The 14,344-nt window shown below is 33.0% G+C and overlaps 1 protein-coding gene across 6 annotated transcripts in view; it reads right to left on the reverse strand.

Annotated features, from left to right (window-relative positions):
- Positions 1-904: 904 nt before the first annotated feature.
- Positions 905-14,344, reverse strand: part of LOC123703485 (filamin-A) — a 66,748-nt gene continuing 53,308 nt past the window's right edge. For all 6 annotated transcript variants that reach the window (XM_045651499.1, XM_045651498.1, XM_045651497.1 and 3 more), the window contains 8 exons: positions 12,176-12,366; positions 6,193-6,348; positions 4,501-4,570; positions 3,959-4,077; positions 2,926-3,022; positions 2,525-2,589; positions 2,124-2,265; positions 905-1,628 (listed from right to left, as the gene is read on the reverse strand). In XM_045651499.1, the coding sequence (XP_045507455.1) occupies positions 1,444-1,628; positions 2,124-2,265; positions 2,525-2,589; positions 2,926-3,022; positions 3,959-4,077; positions 4,501-4,570; positions 6,193-6,348; positions 12,176-12,366 (1,025 nt within the window). In that variant the 3' untranslated portion in view covers positions 905-1,443. The remainder of the gene's footprint in view (positions 1,629-2,123; positions 2,266-2,524; positions 2,590-2,925; positions 3,023-3,958; positions 4,078-4,500; positions 4,571-6,192; positions 6,349-12,175; positions 12,367-14,344) is intronic.

The following is a 14,344-nucleotide window of genomic DNA, read 5'->3' on the forward strand; positions in this document are numbered from 1 at the left end:
TTTAGTTAACAGTCGCAAATAATACATATACTTAAAGTAGGTATTTACAATATATGGGGTCATTCTACCTACGTAGGTAAAACTCATACAGCACAAACCATTCAAATTAGAAAGCAAATTACAATACACTTAGATTAAATAAGATACAATAGCTTAGAAATAAGGCCATTAACAGATACAGATTTTTTGGGGTCGAGTTAGTAGAATTAAAACGGAAAAAGAAAATCACGTCCGAAATGGCCTTAAAGCAAAAACTGTGCTCGAATCGAAAAATATTTTTCCGAATCACCTTTTTTAAGAAAAAGTTGTAGAAAAATGTATAAAGAAGCAAATTCGTGCAGAGTTTTTGTAAAGATATCGCATCTTGCACCTTACGTATAGAGGAATATTTTTATTTTATATGTATTGTCATTTAGTCGCCCTAATACTAAACGAAAATCATATAAATAATGATGATAATAAAAAAAGTAAAAAAGTTGATATAAAATTTATATTGAAAAGCGAATAAACTGATAAGTATGGCACTTCCAAAATCCTAATTAATAAAGAGCTTTAAGAATTAAGATGACTAGAATATATCCGTAAGGGATATAATATATGTTTGACTAGCAGTCACTTGACTTGTAAAACAACATATTATGTAGATTTACTTCCTTTTGTGTAAGAAAAATTTAAATATAGTGCAATTAAATGCACTATATCAGTACCAAGAAAAATAAAACAAGCGGCAATTTTCTGCAGCTTGATTTTTAATCGATTATTATATTTTATACACCTGGTTCTTTTAATTCAATCAAATCATTTTTAATAATGAATTTTATTTATATAAAACTAGCTTACCGCCCGCGGCTTCGCCCGCTTTCTCTACAACGATTTGAGATTTAAACTATCCTATCTCTCAAGTTGGATCGAACTGCTCATGGTGTGCGAATTTTATTACAATCCGTTAAGTGGTTTAGGAGTCCATTGAGGACAAACATTGTGACACGAGATTTATATATATTAAGAGATTATGTAAGCTAAACAAAACACAGTCTTCAGACACTAAAAGACTTTCGTTTATCACACACTATATTTATCAAAAATTTACCACAATTACATAATATTATTATCCTTAAAAACCAATATTTATCAGAAATGCAAGTTACAATTCCGAAACACTACACGCTAATTCTTCTTTTATAATATAATCAAAATTCAATGAGAATTAAAGTATTTTAAGGATACAGAAAAAATGCCACTTAGGATAATAGAAACCACACAAACTAAAATTTAGATTTCCCTTTAACAATATCTCAATTCATTGCCAAAATTGATCAACACAACGATTTTAACGTCATAGAATCGATAATACCAACAAGCTCCAAAACATCAGACACTAACAAAAAACAAAAAGTAAAATCTGACAAAATCGAAGTAAATCTACATTTTGATCTAGATGATCTAGACCTCGACCTTATAAGGCGATCCGGGGATGTGTTCCTCCCCCCACTTGACGATCACAATGTACTCCCCCCGGTCGCGCACTACGTACCAACACTCGTAGTTGTTTTTACCTTTGTGTTTCAGTTGGACCTCGTCACAGGGACCTTTGGGTCCGTAGATACCGACGTAGAGGATGTTGTTACCTGGGAAATACGAACAATTAATAAAATTTTGAGAATAAAACAAGTGATATCGGTCATCAGGTATGAATTGAAGCATAAATTAAAAAAAAACTACTCATAAACGAATTTGAATCAAACTAAAAACATTTAAGAAGCAAAGTCTTACTTTTTCATTGTTTAATCGCTAAAATAATCGCGAACCTCTGGTTCGAATTGAACAACAGAAAAAAGCTGACTATCTTTGTGTTGGCTACATTTATCGAGGAAGAATAGGCAATACATATGACTTATATGAACAAACTATGAATGAAAATTGTTACAAAAAAATAAGAAAATATTCCTCTTATTATTTATAATTATTACGATTATTTATTATATATAATTATTACGATTTCCATGAAAAATTTTGCAAAAATGGGGAACTCTTTTGAGAGCATACAAAGTTATCACCTCCTAGGAATCAAGTCGTCAAAAAAAATGGGAAAAATTAAGAAAAAACAAGTTTTCAATATTTACCCGCATCCCCAGCATGTACAGTGAACTGGTTGTGCTTGTTCAGATACGCCTTCTTCAGGCCCATGCCCTTGCTCGTGACCTTCGAGGCGTCCGACTTGAAGTGGGGAAGTACCGGCCCTTGCTTCTGCGCAGCTTTCGATACCTTATACATATTTTGACATTAATACTAGCTGTTCAGCACCACTTTTATCACTTATTGGTACGAAAAATAGACATTGGCCGAATTACAACGCGCAAAATTTCATGAAAATCGGTCCAGCCGTTTCGAAGGAGTATGTTAGTAAACATTGTGACACAAGAATTTTATGTGTATGTAGATATAGATTGTGAGAATATTTACTCTTATAAATGTTAAAATAAATTGTATTAATTGTAAATATTATGATGAATTAAATAAGTACCTTTTGTACTGTTTCCACTGTCACTGAGCTGGTTTCTTGCGCTCCGATTTCTGCCAGGTTCTCTCCTATGAACATATTACAGTTAGATAAATCTAATATTATAAATCTGAAGAGTTTGTTTGAACGCGCTTATCTCAGGAACTACTACTGGTCCGATTTGAAAAATTCTTTCAGCTATAGCTCATTTATTGAGGAAGGCTATAGGCTATATTATAACACCACGCTAAGACCAACAGAAGCGGAGCAACGCGGGTGAAACCGCGGGGCACAGCTATCACTTATAATTTTCAACTATTCAATGAATTACATTTTTTCATTGCATTAAAATACTGTGTACTAATTAAGCATTTATTTATATTTTCTTTTCTTTTGAATAAAAAAAATTATAAAAATTCACGAACCTGCGGCCTCAATCTTGAATGGTGAGCCGACAATGTGGTGACCGTTGTACTTGATGCTCATGTAATAGAAGCCGGGGGCCAGAGGCGTGTATCGCACCTGAAAATATAATTACAATTAATTGAAATATACTAATTTAAATCTGACTCATTTTATAAAGTACTAGATTTCCGCCCGCGGCTTCGCCCGCGTTTTCAAAGGAAAACCCGCATAGTTCCCGTTCCCGTGGGATTTCCGGGATAAAAACTATCCTATGTGTTAATCCAAGTTACCCTCTATATGTGTGCTAAATTTCATTGTAATCGGTTCAGTAGTTTTTACGTGAAAGAGAAACAAACATCCATACATCCATACAAACTTTTGCATTTATAATATTAGTAGGATTTTAGACAAAACTGTGTAGTACCTAATTTCAATTAGAGCCGATTTTTCAATCCTTGGTTAAAATTTATCCGTCCAATAAAGTATTACACGAACATTTTAAAATATCACCTGTAAACTGTCAAATACGGACAATAACAATACATTTTTGAAATGGTAGTTTAATACGTTATTCGATGAATAAGTTTTAACCGAGGATTGAAAAATCAGCCCATACAGCAATAGTTTGAAAGAAATTTTTGCATAAAATCTATAAGTTGATAGTAGCGAACTAGAACTACAATTCTACATGAATTCTAATTAGTTTCAATTCCCAATAACAATGTGAATATTACAAGTCTCATAAGCGAAACGAGGTAGTGGCTCTACTCTCGCCTTATAGTTCTAATTTTTTTCTATGTAACATCTTTTATTTTTATGATTAAGAATGACTAAGAATAATGATAAAATGCGACGAAGAACTTTCTTACCAGGTTATCTTAATTCCTTATGAAAATCAGCAGAGAGAAAAACAAAATGATGATCATTAAAATTATCACTTTATCACGAAAAATTCAATAAGGATGTTTTAAAAAACATCTAGCGAACTTCCCCTAACAAATATTATTATTAAATCTCAATTAAAACCCAAATAAACCTGGTTTAAACCCTCACCTTATATCCCTCCTCAACCTCAGTACAGTCCATGGCCACTCGTGAGGGGCCGTCCATTGTCACCGCGAGGATTCCCGCTCCGGCGTTACATGTGTCGATTATTAGGTCCGTTTTGGCGCCTAAATACAAGATATTTTTATTTTATTTCATAACATTCGTACTTATTGTAAATGAAATGTATAAAGAACCTAAAAACACTACTAAGAACTGGGTTGGCATGGTATTTGGTATAGAGATAAACAGTAAGTATAGGTAAAAACTCATTCATATAATATATGTAACCGTAAAATATATAACATATAACCGTAATATAATATTATAATATATAACCGTAAAAATACGGTAATGGTAATGAAGTTTTTTAACGAATAGAAAATAGAAATATAAGTACCATCTATCTATACTGAACTTTATAATTCTTTATAGGTAAACGGTAAATTACAATTTCAAAATTATTTCAATGTTGAAGGAACAACAGTTTTCAATAAAAAAGGGACATAATTAACATATAATTATTATCTTATAATAAGCTTTTATCTCACCTGTCTTAACAGTTCCCAGACCAGCTCCATGCGCGTGCACAGCAGCTGGATCAGCATCATCCTTACCGACCTGGGAAACAATCAAACTTTCTGTTTAATATTTGCACACCCAATCAATGAGTTATAGAATGTATTATAGCCACATAATATTGTAATTTAAAGATCTATAATTTGTATTACATTCTTGCAAATAAAATATAATTTGAATTTGAATTTGAATTTGAATTTGAACATCATTTTCTTTACGTGGAAATTTCCATACCTATATTGTATTATGTAAACTAGCTTTTCGCCCATGGCTTCGCCCGCTTTGTCTAAAACCTACTAAATTATATATCTGTATATAATGTATTATAATATATTAAAACCTTTATCTTGAATCACTCTATCTATTTAAAAAATCCGCATCATCCGTTACGTACTTTTAAAGATTTAAGCATACTTAGGGACAGAGAAAGCATCTTTGTTTTATACTATGTAGTCATAGTGATGTAAAGTTGGATAGCGAGTGCTTAAAAGCTCAAAAATTTCTGCATTGATCTGCCAATTTGGAAATAATATTGCAATCTTAATAAGGCGTTATAGTTATTGCTGGGTGGGCAAGTTATTTATGAATAGAATACCTCAATTATCAATTAATTATTATACTTTCCTACAGCTATACTAAAAGGAAAAAGAGTTTTATAACTATTTAAAAATAGTTTTAAATTTTGCATATTGGATAATAATAATGTTTGCATAATGCCAACGCGTTTGCATTCAATAAAATGGTCGAAAATATTTACGTACTTTGACCTAATTTTCTTTTTGCATAAAGACGTCACTAATAATAATTTATATGCAACTGACGTTTAAGGCGTATTTAAAATATAATTGACCTTTTGAAATCCTTATTCAGTGTGCCTAATTAGGCTAATGAATGTCTAGCAAGTCTAATTAGGTTTCTATATAATTAATGTCTGTAGGAATAGCAGATGGCTTAATTGGAATTAAATTAAAATGTTTGATAATATACTTGAATATTAACGTAACTGTAACTTGGTATATAATAAAATGTATGAATTTTCGCGTAGTTTAATAGATGTAACGCCATCTAGCGGCCATTGTTTTGAAGCACAATGTAAAGCTGATGGTTTTTATTAAAATTTATATACATATTTCGAGTAAATTCTGATTAGAAAAAAATCTAATCCCTTTTAGCATACCAATTAGCGAATTTCATACAAAATTCCACACTTGAATTAAGCCGAAATTATAATTTAAAAAAATCGATGTTCGCATTTCTCGGATTCACAACTTGTGCACATATTGTAAACCGCACATTTTAACCATTATCAATTATCAAGTGAACATACTGTCCATAACAACAAAATCCTATTTTTTGTATAAAACATAAGAGCTAGCGCGCATTAGCAACTTTTGTCTCCGCAACTATTTAGTCTCTCTCATCAACTCTAAGCTAGTAAGGAAGTGCGCGCACGTAGCGACGCAACTCCCCATAGAGTTGATGGGAGAGACTAAATAGTTGCGGAGTCAAAAGTTGCTCTTGCGCGCTAGCTCAGATAATGTCAATTATTGTATCAAAACATAGAGTATTACTTCGACATTTTTTATGTTTGTGTTTTGTAGGTTGTTTTTTTGTTTGTTGTAAGTTGTGTTGTAGTTGTTTATACGTCACTGGTCGATACATACCTTGATCCTCAGCGGCGACGCGGGTATATGCACTCCGTTGAACTTAACATTGATGTTGTGGACGCCATTCTCTCGTGGCATGAACCTGATGGAATACTGGTCTCCATCTATGTTCTGGATGAAGCAGTCGTCTGTCTTGCCTGTTGGGGATACAACCTGGGAAATGGTAAAACTATGTTAAAGTATCTATATATGTATAGGTAATACGTAATATCTATACTAATATTATAAAACTGAAGAGTTTGTTTGTTTGAACGCGCTAATCTCAGGAACTACTTACTGATGCTATTTGAAAAATTCTTTCGGTGTTAGATAGCCAGTTTATCGAGGATATACATATCATCACGCTAAGACCAACAGGAGCAGAGCAATGCGAGTAAAACCGACGGGCACAACTAGTGTACAATAAAGGAACAGTAGGAAGGTAGTTATAACAATATTACCTATGTTATTCTGTGATAAAGGTGTATCTAGGAGTCTAATTAGATAAATAAATGCTTGAGTTTGATTTTGGAGTGAGAGAAAGTAGAAAAAACTTAGTGATCAATTTAGTTACATAGTTCACAGAACTATATTGTAATGTATCTATTTCTTATCCATAAAATATTATATGAATTGATCACATAATTCTATTGATAATATTAGGTATTAATAACAGGGAATCGAAATAACAAACGATTGTGTTAAAATTCTCGATTCCCCAAATTTTTCATAGCCCTTTGGGATAACTTCGTCATCCATGTACTCAAGTTAAAGGTTTAATAAACAAATTTAAATAACATAGCAATTAGAGACAGGTAAATTAACTACACTCAATTATTAAATGCGTTACAACCGCCTTGAGAACGACCTTAAATTTGAGTATAATATAGTTAAGATGGCTTCTACTAATTATTATTATAATTAATCACAATGATACGCATAAATAAAGGTCAAATTTAATGTTAAAAACTATTTTATATGTATATATGCTTTTGGGTTGGATTTAAAAATATACGTGGATTTTGGTATACAGGAAATTATTTTTAATTTAAGTATTAAGTATTAAAAAATAAGTCTATAGTCTTAAGATAACACTTAATCTTTTCAATACTATCAAGTAAATAAATAAATCGTTTTTTATTTATTTAAAATAGACTTGAAGTGAAGAAACAACATCTGTTATGATTCTAAAATGTCTAATTCAATCACAACCTCTTTATATTGCTTGTTTATAATAATTACCTATGATAAGTATTTTAATCCAGTATATCCATGAAGACTCAATTAATTGATATCGATAAAAACGCATTCGTATGAAATTAACACAGTTAAAAAATGTTAAGAAAACATTATCACACTAGATAAAAGGCAATAAATCCTACAGCCTTGCCCTATCCGTCCAAAATCCGTATTTCACATAAACAACACTGACCAAGTGTTGCCATATTAATTTTAATACCGCATCTCATGAAAATGTGAGTAACGGCCGTCACGTGGTTCATGTTTTATTGCCTTTTTTTGGGTTCCGTACGCAAGGGATAAAACGGAAGCCTATCACTGAGACTTCGCTGTTAGTCTGCCTGTCCGTCTGTCACCAGGCTGTATCTCATGATAGATAGACATTTGAAAATTTTAGAGATGATTTGATAATGATATTTCTGTTGCCGCTTTAACAACAATAAATAATCGAGGTTGAGCAACGACTGACACGGTCATATAGATAGATAGATAATTCTTTATTGCACACACACAAGATTTACATAAAACAGAAAAAGACAAACAGAGACAAATGGCAGACTTATAGCTTTTTTTTTTTTTTTTTTTAACGTTGGGAAATGCCTTTACGCATCCCCCTCGCCAGTTTTACTGTCCAAGGGGGTATGTGGGACTCGCACGAAGCCATACCCACTAAAACCCAACGGTTGCCGTCTATCGTCTTGAACGGCGGGGGTTAACAGCCAGGCCTTGTACCCCCGCCGTCTGTGGCGACTGCCGCTTCTTGGCGGCCCTTCGAGGTCCGGAAGTGGCAATGAGCGACGATATTAAATAATATCGTCGTTTCATTTTCGGACCTAGCCACCTTACGCCGCGGGGGGCTCTGGTTTCCTTGCCGCGAGCATAACTATAGTATGCGCGTATCTACGGAAACCTCCCCCCGCGCTTTTTCACTAAGGTAGTTTACGGCTGGCGCTGGTCATAAAGACGCCTACGCCTGCCGGGTCTGCGCCGACGCAGAGGATCCGCCGCTGGGTCGTTCTCTCGGGCCCTTTCGGCGTCCTCCTTTCTTTTCATAACCGTCGCACAGAAAGTGACGACGGTCTTCCATGCACGGTCGGTGTCACCAGTGACCATAGTCTCTACAAGAGCCCGCAGGGTCAGCTGTGTGTCTGTCCCTAGCAGGCTCTCGAGAGACCTACGCTCGTCTGTCCATGCTGGGCATTCCGCAAGCGTGTGCAAAGCCGTGTCTTGAGGGCTGCTACAATGATGGCAGGCGGGAGCCGGTTCACGACCGATTCTGTGCAGGTAACTGCCAAAGCAACCGTGCCCTGACAGAACCTGCACAAGCCGGTAACTGACCGACCCCCACCGCCTGGCAGACTTATAGCTAGGCCTAAACCTTTTAGATGGATAGCAAATTTTTTGCAGTAGCACTTTAACTTATTCGTACGGAACCCTTAGTGTCGTGAATCTGACTCGCGCTTAACCGATTTCTTTTTACAAATACCCGCATCGGCAACTGGCCAGAAGTGGACTGATGGGGAAATAACTAGGGAATATCGCCTTTGGAATATTAAAGTATTGAGTTTTCGCGTAAGTAGGCGAGATTTTTTTGTTCCTAATTTTATTGATTCGCATGAGTTATATATGTAAATGTATGTTATTTGTTTTGTCTTTTTCTTAAGAAATTAAAGGTCATCAATTGGTGTCATTGTATTGATTTTTAATCCAATAAATAATTTAGTTATTCAATATACCCAAAATAACTTTAAAATGTAGAGGTAACCATACATACAAAATATGTAGGTCGGTCTTCTTTTATTTACGTCAATAATATTTTCGGTTTTAAAACAGTATAATTTGATAAATAATTTTCAATTTGAATAAAACCTCTAAATATTAAACGAAATAGTGAAAATGTAACTCTACTAAAATTAAATAATTTTTGGCACACTGGTATTAATATTGTAATATTTGAAATGTTGCCAAAGCTATTATTATTAACAGATTGCATGAATTCATATTAATTCAATACACAAACTTTTACGTAAATATTTTAAACTAATCTTAGCATCATCCTACTCTACTAATGAAATAGATGCTAGTTGGATGCACGTTTGTCACTCCATCACGTTAGAACGAATAAACATATTTTGATGACATCTGATCCTTATAAATTAGTAACAAGTACAGATGTACTAGTTTAGATAAACTTCTACAAGTAAGTAAGTAAAGGGCGAAAGAAGTCACTGTATGTAGCTAGTGTTATATCATCCAACAATTTCTTTTCACAAAGATTAGATCTATGTTCTTTGAATGGCACAATCTCAGAGGGGACGTTGGTCGATGTGCAGAATTCAATTTTATACAATACCACTATTTAGTAGCATCTATTATTTCGTGTCTGCGTTAAAATGTAGTAGCCCTTCTGGCTAACATTGAGAATCACCACACAAAAAAAATCTATTATTTAACACTTAAACATAAATAAATGCGGAAGAATATGTCAATCAGATTGTATTTGTGTTGTTTATGTTTAATTTCTATGAAATATCTGTGTTCAATAAAAAAAAATATAGAAATCAAATAAATTAAAAAATGTCTCTACATTTTATTAAGAACCATTTCTACCTGCAAGAGTGAAATAATTACCTTATATTAGCCCCAATTGCTAAACTATCTCTAGTCTCTACTCATGAAAACCCATTCAGCCGTTTTGTCGTGAAAATTCAATTTTAAAAAAAAAAAATAGAGTATTGCGTAAAAAATGCTCTTACAACTAAATAATTTCAAGAACGCAAAGCTAAACAGAATATTTCTATCAAAAAATAACCATAAACCCATATTTATATTATGTTATGTTCGCAATAAAAGGTAGCCTATGTTCTTTCTCAGGGTCTTAAGATTGTCTGTGCCAAATTTTATCAAAATCGGTTGAGAAGTTTAAGCGGAAAGCGTAGCAGACAGACAGACAGACTTTCGCATTTATAATATTAGTAGGGATTTTTATCTCTGCGCAAAGATAAGGAAAAATATCATGTTCACACAATAAATCACTGACCCCATGGTACAATGGCAGTTGTCCATCGGGCATTGGTCTAGGGTTCGATTCATATTTAATATTTGGGGTAAACCTTTGTGAATTTAAGGCAATTCGATAGATTGATTGATGGCGTGATGGTATATGAAATAATTTATTTGTGTGAAGTTTAAATCTACCTTCCTTCCTTGTATTTGCATGTAGGTAATTTTATCTTTTGAGATTTTTTTAGGACAAAAATTATCTTTTATAGTTATTATGGTAGGTACATGATTTTGCATTTAAATAACTATAATGAAGTAATATTTATGTTAGTTAGTTTATTTTATTTTAACCCATAGATTTTCTATTGTGTCTGTGGTTCCGGGGGCTAAGTTATTAATGCATACTTTTAACTAAAAAGACCGAGGACTACTTCCCGGAGCTTCCGTCTTCCATATATTCCTATCCATTTTCCAAAAGAACGTGTCACCAAGTGTTCAAGCAACCATTATAATATTATAATATATTTAGAGTTGAAAATAGATTAATTAATAAAAGTTATCAATTAGAATTTACATAAAACTATTTAAAAAGTCATGTTCTTTTGGAATTGAAAACATTTTCAAGTCAATTTCAGCCTTAGATTTCAGCCAATGTTAAAAATACTTTGTCATTTAGATAGTTCATCAATGTTTGCACCGTGAATGTTATTGACGTATGTGGTATATTTAGTACACGATTAATTTACCACACGTCTTTTTATAGAGTATGTAAAGGAAATTAGAGTAAAATAACACGAGAAATTAGAAGCTTACTTATACGTATTTTTTACAAATAAAACTCCTTATGAAACTAAATAAAAAAATGATATTTGAGTACTGGTAACTAATTAAGAATGATTTTAGATATAATTTAGTTATAATTACCTCATTCAATTTAAAAACTACATGATTCATTTTAAAAAGCTTTTTTTACCTTAAGACAGCTACATCTTTATCAAAAAAATAAGAATAGATTTTTTTAAAAGCTCTGTTTGCTTTGCTTCTCGTAAAATGTGTTAGAAACTTCTTATGTATGATCTGTATTCAAGTTATATGACGACATGATACTTCATAAATTTTCTTAACAAAGTGCTAAATTTGTTAACTAAATTTTTTGTTTTAAATTCGATTTATATCTAGTAACATTAGCTTTCCACCCGCAGCTTCGCCCGCGCAGTCAAGGAAAAACCCGCATAGTTCCCGTTCCCATGGGATTGCCGGGATAAAACCTATCCTATTTCCCGGGGTAAAAAGTAGCCTATATCCTTTCTCGGGTATCAAAATATATACCAAATTTCATGCAAATTGCTTCAGTAGTTAAGGCGTGATTGAGTAACAGACAGACAGACAGAGTTACTTTCGCATTTATAATATTAGTATGGATAGGTAACCCAGCAAAGATATCGTCCTTGTACCTCTAATTGCTATATAGTAGTGGGAATGTATGTGTGTTCAAGATCATATAAAAACTAATTTGAATTATTATAGTGTAGTCAAACTAAAACTAATTTAAATGGTTATTATAGTCTCAAACAAAAATGCTCATGAAATAAAAACTACTGGGCCTATGCGAATAAAATTTTTATGGGACCAATTCGACACCATCCCGCATCGAACAAAAAAAGAATGTCGTAAATCGGTTCAGAAACCTCAGAGTAATCGGTGTACATACATAAAAAAACCTCCTCCTTTTTTGAAGTCGGTTAATAAATCTACTTACAGTTCCACTAAGCTGTCCCTTAGCACCATTGAGCCTGATATAGAATTGTGTTGGTTTGTCCACTTGCGCAGAGTCCGGGAACTGCGCGACCTCAAGCAGATGAGCGTCTCCCACCGCTGGGCTGATGTACACCTTGAAGGGAGAGTCTGGTATGTGCTGCTCGTTGAACTTCAAGCCGATACGGTATTCACCTGGAGGAAGGTTTTAATTTTATAAAGTCGTATGGAGAATGATTTGTTTTGATGTCCAGAGGAAGATTTTAATTAGATGCAAAGTGTTACGAATAATAGATTTGAGTATATATAAAACTAGCTTCCGCCCACGACTTTGTACGTGCATCCCCGTTTTTCCCCGTTCCCGCAAGAATTTCGGGAAATCCTTTCTTAGGGGACGCCTACGTTATGACATCTACCTGCATGCCAAATTTCAGCCCGATACGTCCAGTGGTTTGGGCTGTGCGTTGATAGATCACTATATCAGTCACCTTTGAGTTTTATATATATAGATTAATATTTGTTCCAGATTGAAATTAGCCTCATTTATGGATTTATTGGTTCAAATTGTATAATTTTCTGAGTCATAAAGTATCTATCTTATAATTAAAACTAAATTAAAATAGAAATAGCTAGTCAAAATAAAAGCGCACACATAAGTTTATCAATTTGCTGGGCTTTCAAATCTTAAGTAGACGTAGGTATGAAAGTAAAAACAAAGGATACTATAAAACATGTAGCTTAATATAACTTATCATAAGCTTTATCAATAAAAAAGAAGCCTATTCTATCTGTTATTGAACCGTATTATATATTGAATTTCATGAAGATCCAGTATTTATTTAGTTTTCTTTATAAATTAAGTTGGATTGATTTAATTTATCCAAGGACAAAAGACACGGAAACAGTGTCTTTCATAAATTTCCCAAACCTCGCACACCTGGTAGTTGGCACATCAATAACAAATGAAACGACATAATTTACTAATCCTCTAAAGTACCGACATTATTTGCATTGATCTAAAAACCCGTTGAAAATGCGAAAAAAGCTCAACAAAAACTTCATTAGAATATAAAAACTGTTTTTTGGGGAGAAGCTGTCAATCGAAATGAGCCACTAACGATGGATAATAATTCTTCTTCGACTCGCAGAGAAATTTAAATTTTGCGTTATTTTTAGAGATCCTTCGGTTTTAATGCTACAGGTATTCTAAGATATCCACGTCTGCTTTCTGATGTATTCAAGATAACTAGATTTGATTTCTACTTTAGAGGGGTTAAAAAGATAGAATTAAAAAATGTACCTAAATATTATATTTTATTGCTCATTGCTCATACAGATTTATCATAGAGCAGCTGTTGTAAACAACAGTTTACAACGAATTTCTTTCAATGATTGTCATACAGAAAAATTAAAAAATATATATATATATGTAATCGCCTACACACAGAGTAAAGCATAAAAACGAGATAAATCATAAATATACTTTTTTGTGATATCAAATATTTATTTCAAATACATAGATACGGAACCCCATAAAATTATAGCCGATTCACGCTTCACCATTTGCAACAAACAACGCGGTAGGCATATTGTTGTTGTGGATTTACATTTCGAGTGTCCTTTTTTCAACATGTTTTTACTGATTGTGCAAAAAATGCGTTTTGGCTTTTTTCTTTAATAGTGGGGAGAGTAGCACAGTTAACTTTGTAACAATAACTAGTGGTTAAACGGTTGTTTAAATAGGGATTAGTTTGCTTAATCTATACCTTTTTTATTATACACTACTACGCTTTGACTTAAACCTAATAAATTATATACTAAAACCTTCCTCTTGAAACACTCTATCTATTAAAAAAACCGCATCAAAATCCGTTGCGTAGTTTGAAAGATTTAAGCATACAAAGGGACATAGGGACAGAGAAAGTGACTTTGTTTTATACTATGTAGTTATAACTATACTGAACTAATTTTACATTGCAGAGGCTCTAGCTTCTTTAATCAAAATTTTGTAAGAATTGATAAAAGCACGTTTCGTTTCCTTTACCTACTTATTTTATCGGAATATAAAGAAAGAGAAGCCTCTATAAGTCAGTATATTATGCACAAAGTTTATGTAGAATTTAGGTAAAAACTATCGCATAAGAACAATAAAGATTATAATAACATATTATGT

The sequence above is a fragment of the Colias croceus genome, chromosome 26 (genome assembly GCF_905220415.1).
Source record: "Colias croceus chromosome 26, ilColCroc2.1".
Taxonomy (NCBI): domain Eukaryota; kingdom Metazoa; phylum Arthropoda; class Insecta; order Lepidoptera; family Pieridae; genus Colias; species Colias croceus.